Genomic DNA, 17,193 nt, shown 5'->3' with positions numbered 1-17,193 from the left:
ATCTCTGATTTCCAAAAAGGAAAGATAAACAGCCCAACAGAGAAGGTTCCCAAAGGTGCATTATAAAATCACCATGCCCTTTTGGGAGTAAGCTTTTATCATTCTATTAGGCTATCAGGCCATTTAAGTAATTCAGGCTCTCATTCTTTGTACAGGAGAATAAGCGCTAGTCTGTCTTCTAGGTAGAACGGGTTTACAGCGTGGTCAATGAAATCCATAACTGTGTTGTAGAGAAAGAGCTGTACTTGGTATGCGCCAAAACATCTCTTGTGCTCAGGACAGGTCACACCTTACAGTCAGGCACAAGCAACATACTTCATTCCATTCATTCCACACCTCTGCACATGCTGTTCCTCTGCCTGGAATGCCTTCCACTGTCTCCTCAGCAAGATAACCCCTACTTATTCTCAAAGACTGACTGTAGGCATCGCCTCTCCTAGGAGGTCTTTCTTCTTTTTCTCCCACGATTACCAATCAACACCTCCTTTCCCCAGTCTGAGTCCTTTCTATATGTTACCATAGTAACGCAGGCAAATCACCGGCAAGGGTGCTCAGCACCCTGTATCTGTCTTGTTATTATTGAGTCCTAGGTGTTCATTATTCTACGTACAAGTATCTTATCAGAAACATGACTTGCAGAGATTTCTTCCTATTTTGTCAGTTGCCTTTCCAATTTCTTAATGGTGTCCTTCGAAACACAAAAGTTTTTACTTTTTTACAGATTTTTGATTTCTTCTTGAATCACTTTAACAAGTTTGTGTCTTTCCAGAATTTGCCTGTTTCATCTAAGTTATCCAATATTTAGACAAATAGTTGTTCATAGTAATCCCTTATAATCCTTTTCAGTTCTGTAAAGTCAGTAGTAATATCCCTTCTTTCATTTTGTTTGTCAATTTTGTCAACCTTTTCAAAGAAGCACTTTTTTTTTTGAGGTGGTTTTTTTTTTTTCTTGGTTTGTTTTTACTGAATGAAAGATTCTTTAAATTCCATAGTGCTTTACAATTTTCAAAAGTTTCACACATAATCCCATAACATCCCTTCTTCCCCTACCCCTACACTGCCCTTCCTTTCTTCCTACTCCCCACTGGTAACCACGTTTGTTCTCTATATCTGTGAGTTTGCTTCTTTTTTGTTTTATTCACTAGTTTGTTGTATTTTCTAGATTCCCCACATACGTGCTACCATACAGTACTTGTCTTTCTCTGATTTCTTTCACTTAGCATAATGCCAAGTCCATCCAAATTTTGCAAATGGCAAAATTTCATCCCTTTTTATGGCTGAGTACTATTCCATTGTGTGTGTGCGCGCACACGCACGTGCGTGCGTATCCCCTTATTTATCCATTCATCTGTTGCTTCCATACCATGGTTGCTTCCATACCTTGGCAATTGTAAATAATGCTGTAAATAATGAACATTGGAGTGCATGTATCTTTTTAAATTAGTGTTTTTGTTTTTTGCAAATATATACTCAGGAGTGGAATTGCTGGGTCATATGGTAGTTCTATTTTTAATTTTTTTGAGAAATCTCCATAGTGTTTTCCACAGTGGTTGTACCAATTTACATTTCCATCAACAGTGTAGGAGGGTCAAAGAACCAACTTTTGGTTTTGTTGATTTTCCACTGATTTTGTTGTTTTCCTAGTCTCCATTTCATTAATTACTGCTCCAATCTTTATTATTTCCTTCCTTCTGCTTACTTTGAGTTTGCTCTTCTTTTTCCAGTGTCTTAAAGTAGAAGGTTAGGTTACTGATTTGAGATCTTTCTTCTTTTTTAAAGTAGGTGTCTACAGCTATGTATTTCCCTTTTGGCAGTGTTATACTGCATCGCATAAGTTTTGGTATGTTGTGTGTTCATTCTCATTTATCTCAAAGCACATTCTCATTTTCCTTGTGATTTCTTCTTTGACCCACTGGTTACTCAGGAGTACTGTTTAATTTCCACATATTTCTGAATTTTCTTTCTGTCAATAAATTTTAATTTCAATCCATTGTGACCAGGAAACATACTTTGTATAATTTTAATTGCTTTAAATTCATCAAAAGTGATTATCACATGGTCTACCTTGGAGAGTGTTCGTTCCATGTGCACTTGAAGAGAATGTACATTCTGCTGCTGTTGGGTGGAATGTTCTATAGATGTCTGCTAGGTCTAGTTGGTTTATAGCATTGTTCAAGTCTCTTATTTCCTCATTCATCTTCTGCCTAGTTGTTCTATTATAAAAAGTAAGGTGTTGAAACATCCCGCACCTTTTTTTGTATCTCCTATTCCTCCCTTAAATTCCATCAGCTTTTGCTTCACAACTTTTGGGACTCTCTTTTTAGACACATATATATTTATAATTGTTACATCTTTCCAATGGGTTGACCCTTTATCATTATAAAATGATGTCCCTCTTTCTCTCTAGTAACATTTCTTGTTTCAAAGTCTAATTTGTGGCTTATTAGCATAGCCGCTCCAGCTTTGTTTTGGTTGCTGTTTGCATAATCTATCTTTTTACATCCCTTAACTTTCAATCTACTGTTATCTTCGAATTTAAAGCGTATCTCCAGTTGGCAACATACAGTTGGATCTTGTTTTTTTTTTTAATCTAGTCAGACAATCTCTGCCTTTTGATTGAATTTTTAATCTACTTATATTTAATATGATCATTATAGCTGTATTTATATCTGCCCTTTTCCTTTTTGTTTTCTATATGTCTGATGTCTTTTTGTTCCTCTATTCCTATTTTACTGTCTCCTTTTACATTAAGTGAATATTTCCCCCACTGTAACATTTTAATTCCTTTAATCATTTCATTTTTTTACTATATTTTTTGAGTTACTAGTGGTTGCTCTAGGCCTTACCATATACATCTTAATTTATCAGATTCTACTTCAGATTTATACTAAATTAGTTTTAGTGAAATACAGAAATATTACTCTTACATAGCTCTATTCCTTCTTACCCTCCTTTGTGCTATTACTGTTACACATATTATATCTACATATGTTATAAACTTAGTAACACTGTTAATTATTCCTTTACCTTTTTTGCATTTTTAATGGAGCTTTTTTTTTGAAGTATAGTTGATCTACAATATTATATTAGTTTCAAGTGTACAACATAGTGATTTGATATTTTTATAGATTACACTCCATTTGAAGTTATTATAAAATACTGGCTATATTCCCTGTGCTGTACAATATATCCCTATAGCTTATTGATTTCTATTTATTTATTTTTATTTATTTATCTGGTTGTGCCAGGTCTTAGTTGCGGCTGGCGGGCTCCTTCATTGCAGCTTGCAGCTTCCTTCGTTGTAGCATGTGAACTCTTAGTTGCAGCATGCATGTAGGATCTAGTTCTTTGACCAGGGATCGAACCTGGGCCCCCTGCATTGGAAGTGCAGAGTCTTAGAGTCTTAACTACTGCACCACCAGGGAAGTCCCAAATTGTTGCTTATTTATTTCATACATAGTAACTTGTATTTCTTAATCTCCTACCCCTATCTTGCCCCTCCCCATTTCCCTTTCCCACTGGTAACCACCAGCTTCTCCTATCAGTTTCTGTCTTGTTAAATTCATTCATTTTACTTCTTAGATTCCACATATAAGTGAGAACACACAGTATTTGTCTTTCTCTGACTTATTTCACTCAGCATAATACCCTCTAGTTCCATCCATGTTGTTGCAAATGGCAGAATTTCAGTTTTTCTATGGCTGAGTAATATTCCATTGTATAATTCTACCACAACTTTATCTATTCATCTGTCGATGGACACTTTGGTTGCATATCCTAGCAACTGTAAATAATGCTGCTATCAACATTAGGGTGCAAGTGTCTTTGCAAATTAGTGTTTTTATTTTCCTCAAATATACCTTTGCTTTTAAAACAATAACTGCAATTAAATATAGACAGCCTTTGCAGAGAGGGTTGCAAAAGATTACACTAATGGTATGAGAGGATTTTCAAAGTGAATCAGAGCACTGAACTAAAGAATGACTACCTAAATTTACAACTGCCCAGACTTGCATTTCAAAACACTTGTGGACAGCAATATGATCTCTAATACCCAGACTTGATATACTTTGGTTCCTTGGCTTTACCTGAACTTAAGCCCATATGCTCCCCTGTACCTTGTCTCCTCAGAAGCACATTTTGCTGGTTCTACAGAAGAAAGTGCCAACCCACACAGACTGAGAAGACTGTCCTATGAAAGGCAGTAACTGCCACCTCCCTGACAGAAGGGCTCCTGATAGCAAAACAAATTATTTAGTTTATCTCTTCCAAAATAGAAAAGTAATGCCTAAAAGAAAAAAAAAAAAAAAAAAGGAGGGGAAAGAAAGAAAACAGATTATTCATAATTTTATTCTAAAAACAAACTCTCCTGAAATCTGTCTTGGGCTATTCATTCCCTTCCTCTGGGGCTCTCCTTACCCGAAATGGGGTGTTGATTCGGCTTGTGAGAGTATCTAGGATGTGGACATTCTCGTGCTGGTGCAACAGGATAAAACGGAGGAAGATCTCAAGTAGTGCCGGCTCAGAGATGCTACGCAGAAAAAGGTCCAGATAAGCAGTTGTGGTCATGACCTCCTCCACAGTCACCTGGGACCAACGACAGAGTGAGTGCAGGTGAGCATCCCCTCGATGCTGTGATACACGCCTCCCCAACAGCCCCCAGCCTCACCACCGTGACCCCATCAAGGCAAGAACACGCCTGCCACGAGAACACATTTCAGAGCCTCATCTGAAGCCCATAACCTATTCACATTCCACAAAACCTCATGCTGCTTCCACCCTTTAATTCAGTAAGGGAAAAGCAAAGGCAGAAAGAAGCATTTCAAGTGTTCTGACAACTCTAATCACCAAATATAGTTCAAATACCACCAAGATTTTCGTGTGTAATCACAAAGGGGAAAAAGATAATAGAAAGTATTTTCATGGTCAGTAAAGGATTAATTAGAAAGCTCACTACGACTTGTTTCATTATTAGTCATTCAATAAACCTTTATTGGGACCTGCTATGTACAAGGAGCTAGGAACATAAGAACATATTTTCTGTCTAGGAAGATGGGTTATACATATGCTCTAGCAAACAAAACAGTAATATAATAAATAGCAAATGAGAGGTCCAGACACAGAATGCTGCAGATATTCAGATATATTTCTGGCAAGTTGCAAGTCAAATTTTTTAAATGGGATAATATACATAAAGTATTGTTTGTAAAGTGCTGTAAGAGTTTACTGCTTATGAGGTAACTGTGACCTTTTTAATAATACTATTTTCTATGTGGTGTGATCTTCCCATGCAGTAAAATGTCCATCTTTCAGGAAATAGACTCCTCTAATGAGTCAAGTTTTTCAAAGAGTTAAGGATTTGATGCTTAAAGCATCAAAATTTTAATTTTAAACATTTTGATTGGGAATCTTTTAAGAGCCAGTATATGCTTCTTTATCTTTCTAAAAGCAGAGTAGGGGTCAACAATTGCCTTACCATCTGTAACAGAAAGACTCAAATGGGGCTGCATGAAAATCATCAGGGAAACAGTTCAAAATTTCAGCTTCCAACCTTATACCCTAGAAAGCTTAGAAATCTCCCCTGCCATGAGCCTAATGCACTTGATGCTAAATGAAACAGATGGTGATAATTTTTGAGTGATTACATCTTCTCTTTTCCCGTATTCCATCTTCTTTCTTCCTCCCTTTAAAAGTGTTAACTGTCACTTTACCATACTGTTACTGGGCCATTCCTTTAAAAATACATTCCTCTTCTTTTCTGCCTTCAAAATTCACAAATCAGTTTAGAAACCAGATCTCCAGACCTGCTATATAAGTGCAGGTGGACGCATCTGTGCAAAAAGGCTTCAATTACTTTTATGAATTTCTTGGTTCTTACGGATGTTCTAGATAGATGAGTCCAAACAGACAAGATGTCACCAAATCAGTCCCACCTGTTTTCTTTCTTCTAAGCAAGGCCCCTACAGGACCTCTGAATCCACTCTCAGAATCTATTGCCAGCCCCCCAGCAGCACCCTGAGTGGCGTGAGCACTGCGTCAGGCCCTTCCCTCCCCAGCTCAGAGCCAATCCTGTGAGCCCTCAAACACTCAACACACCCCTGTGTCATCTGGCCAACTGTAAAGGGCTCTCCGTGGCCCAAATACAGCAAAGCAAATAGGTAAGCATCAACCACTTGGCAGATAAATTACCTCAAGAAGAGTGCTTCTCATGGGCTGCCCTGCCTCTGAAACAAACTGCTTCTATCCTTGTGTTTTCCTGTGTTCGCAAGTCCCAGGCTCACAGCACTCATCATACCGTCCTGGGACCCAAGCCGTGACTTTTTCTTTAGTACTGCAGTACAGTGTACTGGTGCATAAGGTACTTAATGTTTCCTGAACAAATGACCGTCCCCAAGGACCTAGCAATTTACATTTGCCAGAGTTGAGCTTAAGTTTTTAATTCCTCCCTCTTCCCTGCATGAGATCTGAAGGTCCCAGTGAGTGGGGATATTTTTTTATAAAGACCTACAGAATAACTGATGTCACATAAGGGGGAAAGGACTCACAACATCACGAAACATGTAGTTCCATGAGCTCACGCCCATTCCACAACGGCAGTCTCAGGGTCCCATAGCAGAAACTTAACCCAAAATCATTTAGGTGACAATCTAATTCCCTAACAATCTTGATCACTAGAAAAAAGTAGCATTAATCAGTCCAAAGGGGCCATGCATGTAGTTTTTGCGATATTGTGCTTTCTACTCACCTACGGAGCACTGCTGAGCTGACATGTCACACAGAATTCCAGGAGCTGCCTTTGCACCCATAACGCAGCATCAGCTTTTCCCCCCTTAAGTTACGCATGACTGTAATAAGCTCAAAAGCACAGCAATAAACTCTTTAGAATCTAAGTCTCAGTCTTTGGGGGCTGGCATGAAAGGAGGGCATTAAGCATCTATTGTTTACTACTCTTGGGCTGGATAAATGAAAAGATTTTTTTTTTAAGAAGTCAAAGCTGTCATGTATAAGCTAAGAGGATTTAAGAAAGCACTTGGGGGGGCAGCATTTACATAACGTGCTATAAATATTAAAAGCCCAATTCTATTAAGCATCAAGTTGCAAAGTCTTTATAAATCAAGGTCACACTCACCTTAATTAATACCCAACCAAGAAAATCTGGTTCCCTTTTCTTTCCATCTCTTCCCTCCTCCACATTCTCAGAGCCCTTAAAAGCCTCTTATCCCAGAAAATCTTCTCCTGCCCCATTATCTTACTTCTCAGAAACTTCCTCTAATCCCCCAAATAGGCAACTTCCTTAACAAGGATGAGATCAGAGCCTAAGTGTGATCACTTGAAAGCTAACGACCAACCACCAGGGGAAGGCGGCTCTGCTGTACAAAGTGTAAAACTCAGGTTCCACGGATGCCCCAGAGAGCAAGTACCAGCAAAACAGGAGAGCAGCCCCCTCCTCATGGTCCAGGTATGAAGGACAGTCGGCTGCTGATGTAAGGAGGACCTTTTGCCTTATAACTGACTGTCAATATTTACTGACCTTGTTCTATAAAGAATTGCAAGTAGCTACGAATTTGCATAGAAATTCTTCTAGAAGTGGTAAGTGAGGTACATACCATATAATACACAATAATAAAGCTTAAGAATGCGAAAGCTGAGGAATGGTCTTTCTTACTAAAGGGAGACCACAATGGCTTCAATGACCTAAGGAAAACTCGGTTCCCACAAATAATTATCCTTGACAAGAGAGGTACAACCACGGACCCAAACGGGATATCTGCCTAGGCACTCCCACGTGCGCACTTCTCAGCCCAAGTTCCAGAGTGGAGCCCTGACTCACATACTTAATTTTACTGCTGTCGAGTCCAGTTTAGTCTAGTCTTTGAAATCTCCCTCTTCACTACCTTCTCCACCTCCACTGGCCCTTACCTGAGTCCTCCTCCATGCCAAGTGTCCTTCACCAATCCCTTAAACTGGTGTTTTTCAAACTATAGTTTGAGACCCAAAGGTGGGTAGCAAAATCAATTTACTGGTCCACTCATGGTTTAGACCAGATTAAAACAGAAAATATTAGAGTACACTGCATGCAGTAAGACTAAGGACTGTTTTGTGAAACTTTGTATACATATTTCATTCAAACTATATGTAATACATTATACACGTATGTGCCTTGTTATTCATTCAATAAAAAATACACACACACAAATGCATAAAATAAATCTCTGGCTATGGGTTATAGTCAAAAATATCTGAAAATCACTAAAGTAGCAGTACAATAATCCAACCAATTCATAATCCTCTCTGCCATCCTTTCCCCACCAGTCCCTTCCACTCCAGGGCATCACCCAGTACGGCCCAAATCTGGGTGACCTGCATGCAGAGTTGAGCTCGGTTCTCTGAACAGAATGGCAACGGGATTCACAGTCAGTCTACTCCTTTTCATCTGAACGTAAGAGCTCCAACAGTGTTTTTTTTTTAATTAAAATTTCAAGTTTCTCAGAAATGGACAAAATAGAGATTTTGTTTTCTTTGCAAAAGGGAGTGAGTGCAAAGGGAGGCGCTGACACTGTGAGTCACATTCCATCTCTACGAAGTCAAAACTCTCTCAAAAGTGAAGGCTTGAACCAAGCCCAGCCGTCATGCCCACAACCACAGCAGCGCATTAACTTAATGCACAGCGTAGGAGGGAAATGGAGCATATAGACATTCTGACCTTTCTGTAATCAGCTCTAGTTGGGCAATTCCATTTGCATCTAAATTAACACCAGAATCCTCCCTGTAATGGCAGCTTTATGTGTGTCCTGAAAAAATACATTTCCCACCTGCTAATTTGCGTGTGTGTGTGTGTGTGTGTGTGTGTGTGTGTGTGAGATCTAGCCACACGGGACAAACAGATGGGTCCTACCTTCTGTCGCCCAGGCAGGTGGCAGGCAGCAGGATCAGGTGACTGCTGCACCCTCTCCAAGTTAGAAGCCACCTTCCTTGGCTTGTCCTTTGGTGTAGAGGAGAAAACAAGCCCAACAAGGGTTCCTCTGGGTCCTCTGTGAGCCCTCAGCCCCCACGGCTCCACCTAGAGAGCAGGAGACAAGGAGACCGGGGCTCTCTGCCCACTGAAAGCAGTAGCAGGGAAGGAAAGATGAGGATGGATCGCATGAAACAGGCGTGAAGGGGTCTTTGCAGGGAATGCAGGCTGAGACCCTGCCTGCTGCTGCCAGAGGGAGACAAACTAATGGACAGGCAGGAGGCATGGCCACTTGAGTGCAGCCAAGGGCGGCAGCTGGATGGGCTCTTCCCAACCATCTCCTTCCCTCCAAGGACACAGAGTGCAAGGAATATTCAGGAACAAAAGGGAAGACAGACACCCTGGTTCTCAGCAAGCGGTCCCACTCTTTCAGCCAAAAACTGAGGACAGAAAACGTTCAATTATTCCAAGTCTGAAAAGTCTGCAAATGATGATTGAGGCCCCTCCCACCTGACTCCTTCTGCCCTCCAACCTCCAGGCACTCACTGCGTTGACCCCACCGCCAGAGGCAGGCAGAGGACATGAGTGGAGGTGACATCCAAAGTCTGTAAGTGTGGCTATTCATTCCTAAAATATCTGAGGAAGGAGGAGATTACAATGAAGGCTACAATGACTTCAGCAACATATTTTAAAGAAAAGATGTTAAAAATAGAGCTAGTCTCTGCCTCTTTCCCCCAGCATTTCCTCATTGTATCTGTAATACATTAAACATAATTAATTAAATCAATTAAATATTAATTGATTGACTAATTAATTAAATAGAAGAAACTTCCTCTTGCTTATGATAAATCTCTCCCTGGAGAAGTGATCAAATTATTTCTAAAGCCTTTCTTCCTATTCTATGTGTGTATAATTTGTACCCTACTACTTCATTATAACTTATCAGAGTATAATTCAATATATAATCCGTTATATTTGAATCACATCCAATAGAATTTCGTTACTGAAATACTCCAAATATCACTAAGAAAGGTATTTCATAATATGGCTCTCCGGTCAGAATTAACAAGGAAACTCTGGAGTAAAATATATTTTAGCTCGGAAGCAAAGATCTGAAGAGCATTCCAAAAATCATTTGATCTAGCCCTTTCATGTTTACTAATTGTTCCAGAAAGATTCTTCTTAGTTGCAATATGAAGAACGATAAAAACAACACTATCACCGATCAGTTTTTGAGTACCAATGTGTAGTTAAGGACTATTCTCAGCATATTGTTTCAGCTCTCTGAGTCCACACCATCTTAGGAGAACTGAGTTGACCTAAGCAGAAAAGATAACGTATTGGAAGGAGCCTGGGATAGGCTAACAGAATCGCCAGAAGCCTGAAGAACAAGCTTAGAGAAGAAGGGATGGTGGGCAACCAAAGGCGACCAGACAGGGGATTACACAGCTTCCTTCGGCAACACAGCTCAGGAGCGCTCTGCAATCAAGAAAGCATGCCTCAATGTATGGGAAGATTCCACCTGCTGTAATTTAAAGTGTGCCTTACTCCGCCCCCACATTAAGAAGCAGTGATGGAAAAATGGTATCCCCCAAAACTCAACTTCCCTTCCTATTCTGGAATTCTTATTAAACCCCTTGTTTCCTCTTTTCCAGGCTAAGTCCATTCCCTTTCTCAGTTTTCTTAAGGATGCATTCATCCATCCTTTAAAATTGCAAACTTCCTGCAGAAACAACTACGTCTGACCTACACTGTGAATTTTCAAAACACTTGGTATGTCAGCAGGGACCCAAAGGGTAATCAATAAACATGTCAGGATGGAAATCAGCTGCCCTGTTACTAATAAAACAACATGGTCTTCACAGCCCATGTTGGGGATGCTTTCATTAGCAAGGTAGTTAAATTAATATGACGATACGTGAACACCAGAGGAAATCTTCCCCTTACAGTGAAAATAAAGAGCCTAACTCATGCCATGCTCTTGATTATGGCAACCGAGAAAAGTGACCCATTGGGAAAAAGGAAATGCTTCCTTGGGCTTCCCCCCAATTTCTCTTCTTGATTAACAAGACAATACTATTGAATTCCGATAAGACTGACATTAAACCCAATGGTGGAGGGGAAATGGTTCATGGACGAGTCTCAACCGGCAGCGTCTTTAAAATGAAGTATTTGAGAACAATTATAAGATGATGGCATGTAACACCTGCCACTCCCACCCCCCCATTCAATCTGCCTGCTGGGGTCCATCTATTAGTTGGGGATGGAATTTTATACACAGACAATTTTCCTAGACACCAAAAATATAACAAAGGCAAGGTCTGATGATAAAGGACAGATTTCATTTCTGGCTTATTTTCCACGAGAGATGGGAAGACCTCAACCCAATGCAAGACTGAGAAAACACACAGGTGTCTGCCCCAACAAACTTAAAAATCCTAGTCTTTCTGGTCATTTTTCTCTGTTATCACAAACCTGCTCATCATCAGGCACTGGATAATCACAGGGTGATGCACTCTTTCAGAATTATTCTTTCCCTATCTCACCTAAAATGCAAGTCAGACATAAAAATGACGAGAGCGCGCACCCTTAAAAGAAGTTAGTGTAGGACTTCCCTGGTGGCGCAGTGATTAAGAATACACCCGCCAGTGCAGGAGACACAGCTTCCATCCCTGGCCCGGGAAGATCCCACATGCCGCGGAGCAACTAAGCCCATGCACCACAACTACGGAGCCCATGTGCCACAACTACTGGAGCCCATGCGCCTAGAGCCCATGCTCTGCAACAAGAGATGCCACTGCAATAAGAAGCCTGAGCACCGCAACGAAGAGTAGCCCCTGCTCGCCGCAACTGGAGAAAGCCCACACATAGCAACAAAGACCCAATGCAGCCAAAAATAAATAAACTTAAAAATTATTTAAAAAGAGGATTAAAAAAAAGTTAGTGTAAATATGTAAATACGTAAATGTTACAACTTTCTATACTATTACATAATCTTCTACATTTACTGAGTAAAGCTCCCTTAATTTCTAAACCATATACCTAAATCACTTTTTGAATAAGGAAAAGAATAAATAAAATAAAATACACAATTAAAAAAAATTTAGTGTGGGGCAAAAGAAAATTATACCAAGAAGGTAAAATAAGCAGACTAGAAGCCTCCTTTCTATTCTCCTTGCTTTTTGTTTCCTTACGACTACTTGAAGAAAAACTTGCAGGGCATTTGTTGCTGATAAATTTTTAACGATCTCTTAGGAGAGTGCAGGGCAAGAATAAAAGATTTACACCAACTTCCAGACCAGACTCTCCCTCCCCTGTCCACATTTGTTTCCACAACAAATACCACCTGGCTGCCTTAGATAAGGTGAGGTTCTGTGTGAGTTATTTTTCGTGTGTCTCTGTGTAGAGTGGGCGGGACCCTTCCTATCTTTCCATAATCCTGATGCTTAAGAATGGAATCCTTTGGTACTGCATTATCTCCCTCATGCACTTGTTGAAAAAGAAAAAAAGGAAAGAAATCTAATTTTCCATTTCGAATCAAAGAGTAAATGTAAGCTTAATTTATAGCCCTAATTTTCTTCTCCTGCAATGGGAGAGAAGTGACATGAAGAGCTGCAGGGAAGTCAGAGATGAGGCAGCTTTGCAGCACCTGGACCTGCTCAAAGTCTAAAACGTTGACCGTGTGTGTGTGTGTATGTGTGTGTGTGTGTGTATAAGACAATGAATACAGATTGGTCTCCTAACTTCTATAGTTTTTTTAATTGAAGTATAGTTGATTTACAATATCGTGTTAGTTTCAGGTGTACAGCACAATGCTTCAGCATTTCTGTAGATTATATGCCATCACAGGTTATTACAAGAGAGTGGGTATAATTTCCTGTGCTCTACGATATATCCTTGCTGCTTACTAACTTCTGTAATTTTTAAAGTAGCAAATCTGGGGGAGAACAGTTGTCCTAGGAAAAGAGGTAGAACCAGCTCTATCTAGGGTCACATGTTTAAGGTCACCTCTAGGCTACCTGGTACTCCGCCTCTAAGTCAAAACCAGCCGGTATAGTGCAAGTCTGTGAAGTATCAATAGTAAAAGCCCCCCCTACCCCCCACCCCCACTGGGCAAAGTAGCCCCCAGGGTCACAGTTTGGAAAGCAGACGGCTCAGCCAGAGCAGAAAGTGCCTTCTGCCCATGAGATCACGGTGCCCATGCTGTGTACACACAAAGCCCCACGTGAGGGCACGGTCAAGCAGGAGGTGCTTGACTCCCTCTCGGTCCACTCAGCAGGGCATCCCTGTGCAGCGGACAACCTGCACAAGCCTATCCCTGCCCAACCCAGCCAGCACTTTTCCAGTCATTACAATAAAGAAACTTCTAGCTGCCCACCAATAGAAACAAGATTTTGTTAACATGTAAGAAACCTTGAGGTTTGGGGTAGACACTCCTAAATGTTCCCCAATACTAGGTCTCCATTTCTTCCTTGGGGACAAACCCTAACTTCATAGCTAAAAAACTATGTTTCCCTTCTTCCTTTGCATCTAGGCGGTATATGTCTTGGCCAGTGAGGTATAAACCGAATTGGTGGATGGAATAGGAAAAGATTGTTAATGGGAGTTCTCTCTTATCCACAGCTAAACCCTATGCAAACTGATACAGTGTGTTCTCTGAAAATAAGATGATTTGCTTCATCAGTAAACTGCTAAAGAGATCTAATCCCCAGCAGTTAGAACAGGGCCTCCTGTATACTGGGTACTCAAAACAGAAAAGAATGTTTTATACCAAAAGAAGACCAACTAACATTTGCAGCCCATGATAAAGCAGAAAAGTAGTGTCAGGACTAATTTCATAACCCATTCTCCAAATAATCCCCCAAAAGAAGAGGACAGTCTTTTTCAAACTGTTTCAAACCATGACCCATCATAAGAATTATATTTTACAATAATATGTGACATTTACCATCACTAAACGCAATGCACTCTGATGTTTTCTATTTTATTGTTTTCAAGTGCTAGTTGCGACCTACTGAACTGACTGTGTGACTCACTAACGTGACAAGACACAGTGTTCAAAACTCTGCTGAAAATACATATATATTTACTCATCTGTTAAATCTTCTGCCAACTAGTAAGAACCAATGCCAAAGTATAATTTTTTTGGGGGGGGGAGGTACACAGGTTCAATCATCTGTTTTTATACACATATCCCCGTATTCCCTCCCTTCCTTGACTCCCCCCCCCTCGAGTCCCCCCCACCCTCCCCGCCCCAGTCCTCTAAGGCATCTTCCATCCTCGAGTTGGACTCCCTCTGTTATACAACAACTTCCCACTGGCTATTTTACAGTTGGTAGTATATATATGTCTGTGCTACTCTCTCGCTTTGTCTCAGTTTCCCCTTCACCCCCCGCCCCCTCCCATACCTCGAGTTCTCCAGTCCATTCTCTGTATCTGCGTCCTTATTCTTGTCACTGAGTTCATCAGTACCGTTTTTAGATTCCGTATATGTGAGTTAGCATACAATATTTGTCCTTCTCTTTCTGACTTACTTCACTCTGTATGACCGATTGTAGTTCTATCCACCTCATTACATATAGCTCCATCTCATCCCTTTTTATAGCTGAGTAATATTCCATTGTATATATATGCCACATCTTCTGTATCCATTCATTTGTTGATGGGCATTTAGGTTGCTTCCATGTCCTGGCTTTTGTAAATAGTGCTGCAATAAACATTATGGTACATGTTTCTTTTCGGATTATGGTTTTCTTTGAGTATATGCCCAGTAGTGGGATTACTGGATCATATGGTAGTTCTATTTGTAGTTTTTTAAGGAACCTCCAAATTGTTTTCCATAGTGGCTGTACCAACTTACAGTCCCACCAACAGTGCAGGAGAGTTCCCTTTTCTCCACACCCTCTCCAACATTTGTTGTTTCCAGATTTTGTGATGATGGCCATTCTGACTGGTGTGAGGTGATACCTCATTGTGGCTTTGACTTGCATTTCTCTGATGATTAGCGATGTTGAGCATCTTTTCATGTGTGTGTTGGCCGTCTGTATGTCTTCTTTGAAGAAATGTCTATTTAGGTCTTCTGCCCATTTGTGACTCACTAACGTGACAAGACACAGTGTTCAAAACTCTGCTGAAAATACATATATATTTACTCATCTGTTAAATCTTCTGCCAACTAGTAAGAACCAATGCCAAAGTATAATTTTTTAATCTAAAATTTAATGGAAAGAAGCAGTGGTAACCAAAACACTGTGCATATTTTGTTTGACGTTTCTATACAATGGTTGAACATCTCTGTCTTGTGTTATGGAGATGACCTCTACAACATAAGACAAATACTGAATCTGCACTGGGAAAATCTGCCTGGGACTCAGGAGGAGCAGAGGGCTGGCAAGGTGACCCGTCCTCCTCTGGTCTCAACTCCTGCTTTCTGCTCCTCCCTGGCAACGGGCAGTATCCTCTCTATGCACCCAGCAAAGCCAGACTGTCCTTGCTCCACGCTTGGTTCCTAATTTTCTACCCAGGGTGGAGAAGTACTTGTGTTAGCTGTTCTTTCTCTTCGCTGAGCAGGAAATCAAAAATGTACTTCCTTTCAAAGCTGGAATTCTTGGGCTTCCTAGGTGGCGCAGTGGTTAAGAATCCGCCTGCCAATGCAGGAGACACAGGTTCGATCCCTGCTCCAGGAAGATCCCACATGCCACGGAGCAACTAAGCCCATATGCCAAAAAAACAAACAAAACAAAACAAAACAAAAAAAAGCTGGAATTCTCAGGGACTAGAGATAATAATTTAAGAAAGAAAAAAGACTTTTTCGAAAGGTAGTTGAAATGGACCGCAGTGGGAGTACGAAACACTTGCATCTTAACCCTTAATATCTGGGGACCTTGGGCAAGTCAAGTCATCTTGGGCGTATCAACTGCTGTTGCCGTACACTGAGCACGGAGCCTCTGACTGCTGCGTCATCTCACGCAGGAAGGTTACACATGTTAAGGAAGATCAACAATGAGATGTGATGACAGCTTCTGTGAAAAGCATTTTTCTCCCCAGATTTTGGTGAGGACAAAAAGAAGTGAGGCCCTACAGGATAACAGAAAGCACTGTGGAACACGTAGAGGATGGCGTGATGTAAATGTAAAGCCGTCACGTCAACCTTCCGTGGAGAAGCTGATGTTAAGGAACTGAAACATCTATTCCGTACCCTCTATTCCTCTCGCAAATGTTAAGCTCACAGACTCTGGATATTGCTTTTCCAATCATAAGCCTCCGTGTTCTCAGCTCTGAGATGATGGTGTTGAACTAGACGATCTATCTTCTCAGGTCCCCAAATCTGAGATTCTTTGATTCCATGTCGGTGGCATGAAACAAGAGCCAATTTCAGTTCTTTACCTTGGTGATTTTATCTTCCAGGCCAACACCTAACTCTATTCTAGTGCAGTGATAAGGGTGCTAGCCACTGTTTTCTTTTGATACATTTATTTAACCAACTGCATATTTAATTTATTGAATGCTTTTTCATGTGTACAATATACTAGCAGCTGAGGATACATAAAAGAAGTATAAGAAACATCCTGTCCCTCATGGTACTTACAGCAGCTGGCTGGTGAAGGTCACATGATGAGACAAGTGCTGAACTGCCTGGTCCCTGGTGGAAAGCGCAGCAGCAGTGAAGGGATGAGAGAAAGCCGCGTGCGCTTAAGCGCAAGGCGTTAAACCAGCATGGGGACTGTAATGGGATTTAACGGATGAATATATTCTGGACAAACAGACAGGAAGCAGATAAGCATAGAGGATCATGCAGGCACTGCTCTGACCTCAGATTTACATTTGAAAATCACGGGGGAAGTTAGGTCAATAAGTAGGATGGGGTCAGATTAGGAGGGATTTTTAAACACAAGTTTAAAGGAACGAATCTGGATTATCTTCTGCAGGTAACAGGGACCCACTCTAGATTCTTGAGCACAGGAAGGACATTTAAACCACCCCTATTTGTTTGTTTATTTTGCTTAAAACCACAGCTAAAGTTCTTAGGGAGGACACTAGCAAGAGAAATGCAGCTTCCTGGTCTTAAAGAAGACCTGGGGTATCGGACATATAAATAAAATAGAGTCTCAGAAAATTAAGTCTCAGTTTTTTTTTTTTAATTCTGCAATACAGGTTTGTTTGTTTATTTATTTATTTATTTATTTATTTATTTATTTATTTATTTATTTATTTTAAGAACTTTTATTGAGATACAGTTA

General features: G+C 40.6%; 1 protein-coding gene across 13 annotated transcripts in view; it reads right to left on the bottom strand.

Annotated features, from left to right (window-relative positions):
• FHIP1A (FHF complex subunit HOOK interacting protein 1A) overlaps positions 1-17,193 on the bottom strand; it is a 256,905-nt gene that overhangs the window by 34,378 nt on the left and 205,334 nt on the right. For all 13 annotated transcript variants that reach the window (XM_057726601.1, XM_057726592.1, XM_057726589.1 and 10 more), the window contains one exon: positions 4,420-4,587. In XM_057726601.1, the coding sequence (XP_057582584.1) occupies positions 4,420-4,587 (168 nt within the window). The remainder of the gene's footprint in view (positions 1-4,419; positions 4,588-17,193) is intronic.

Source organism: Hippopotamus amphibius, chromosome 3 (assembly GCF_030028045.1).
Source record: "Hippopotamus amphibius kiboko isolate mHipAmp2 chromosome 3, mHipAmp2.hap2, whole genome shotgun sequence".
Lineage (NCBI taxonomy): Eukaryota > Metazoa > Chordata > Mammalia > Artiodactyla > Hippopotamidae > Hippopotamus > Hippopotamus amphibius.
Note: the sequence above shows the minus strand (reverse complement) of the source record. Positions and strands in the feature narration are given on the sequence as shown.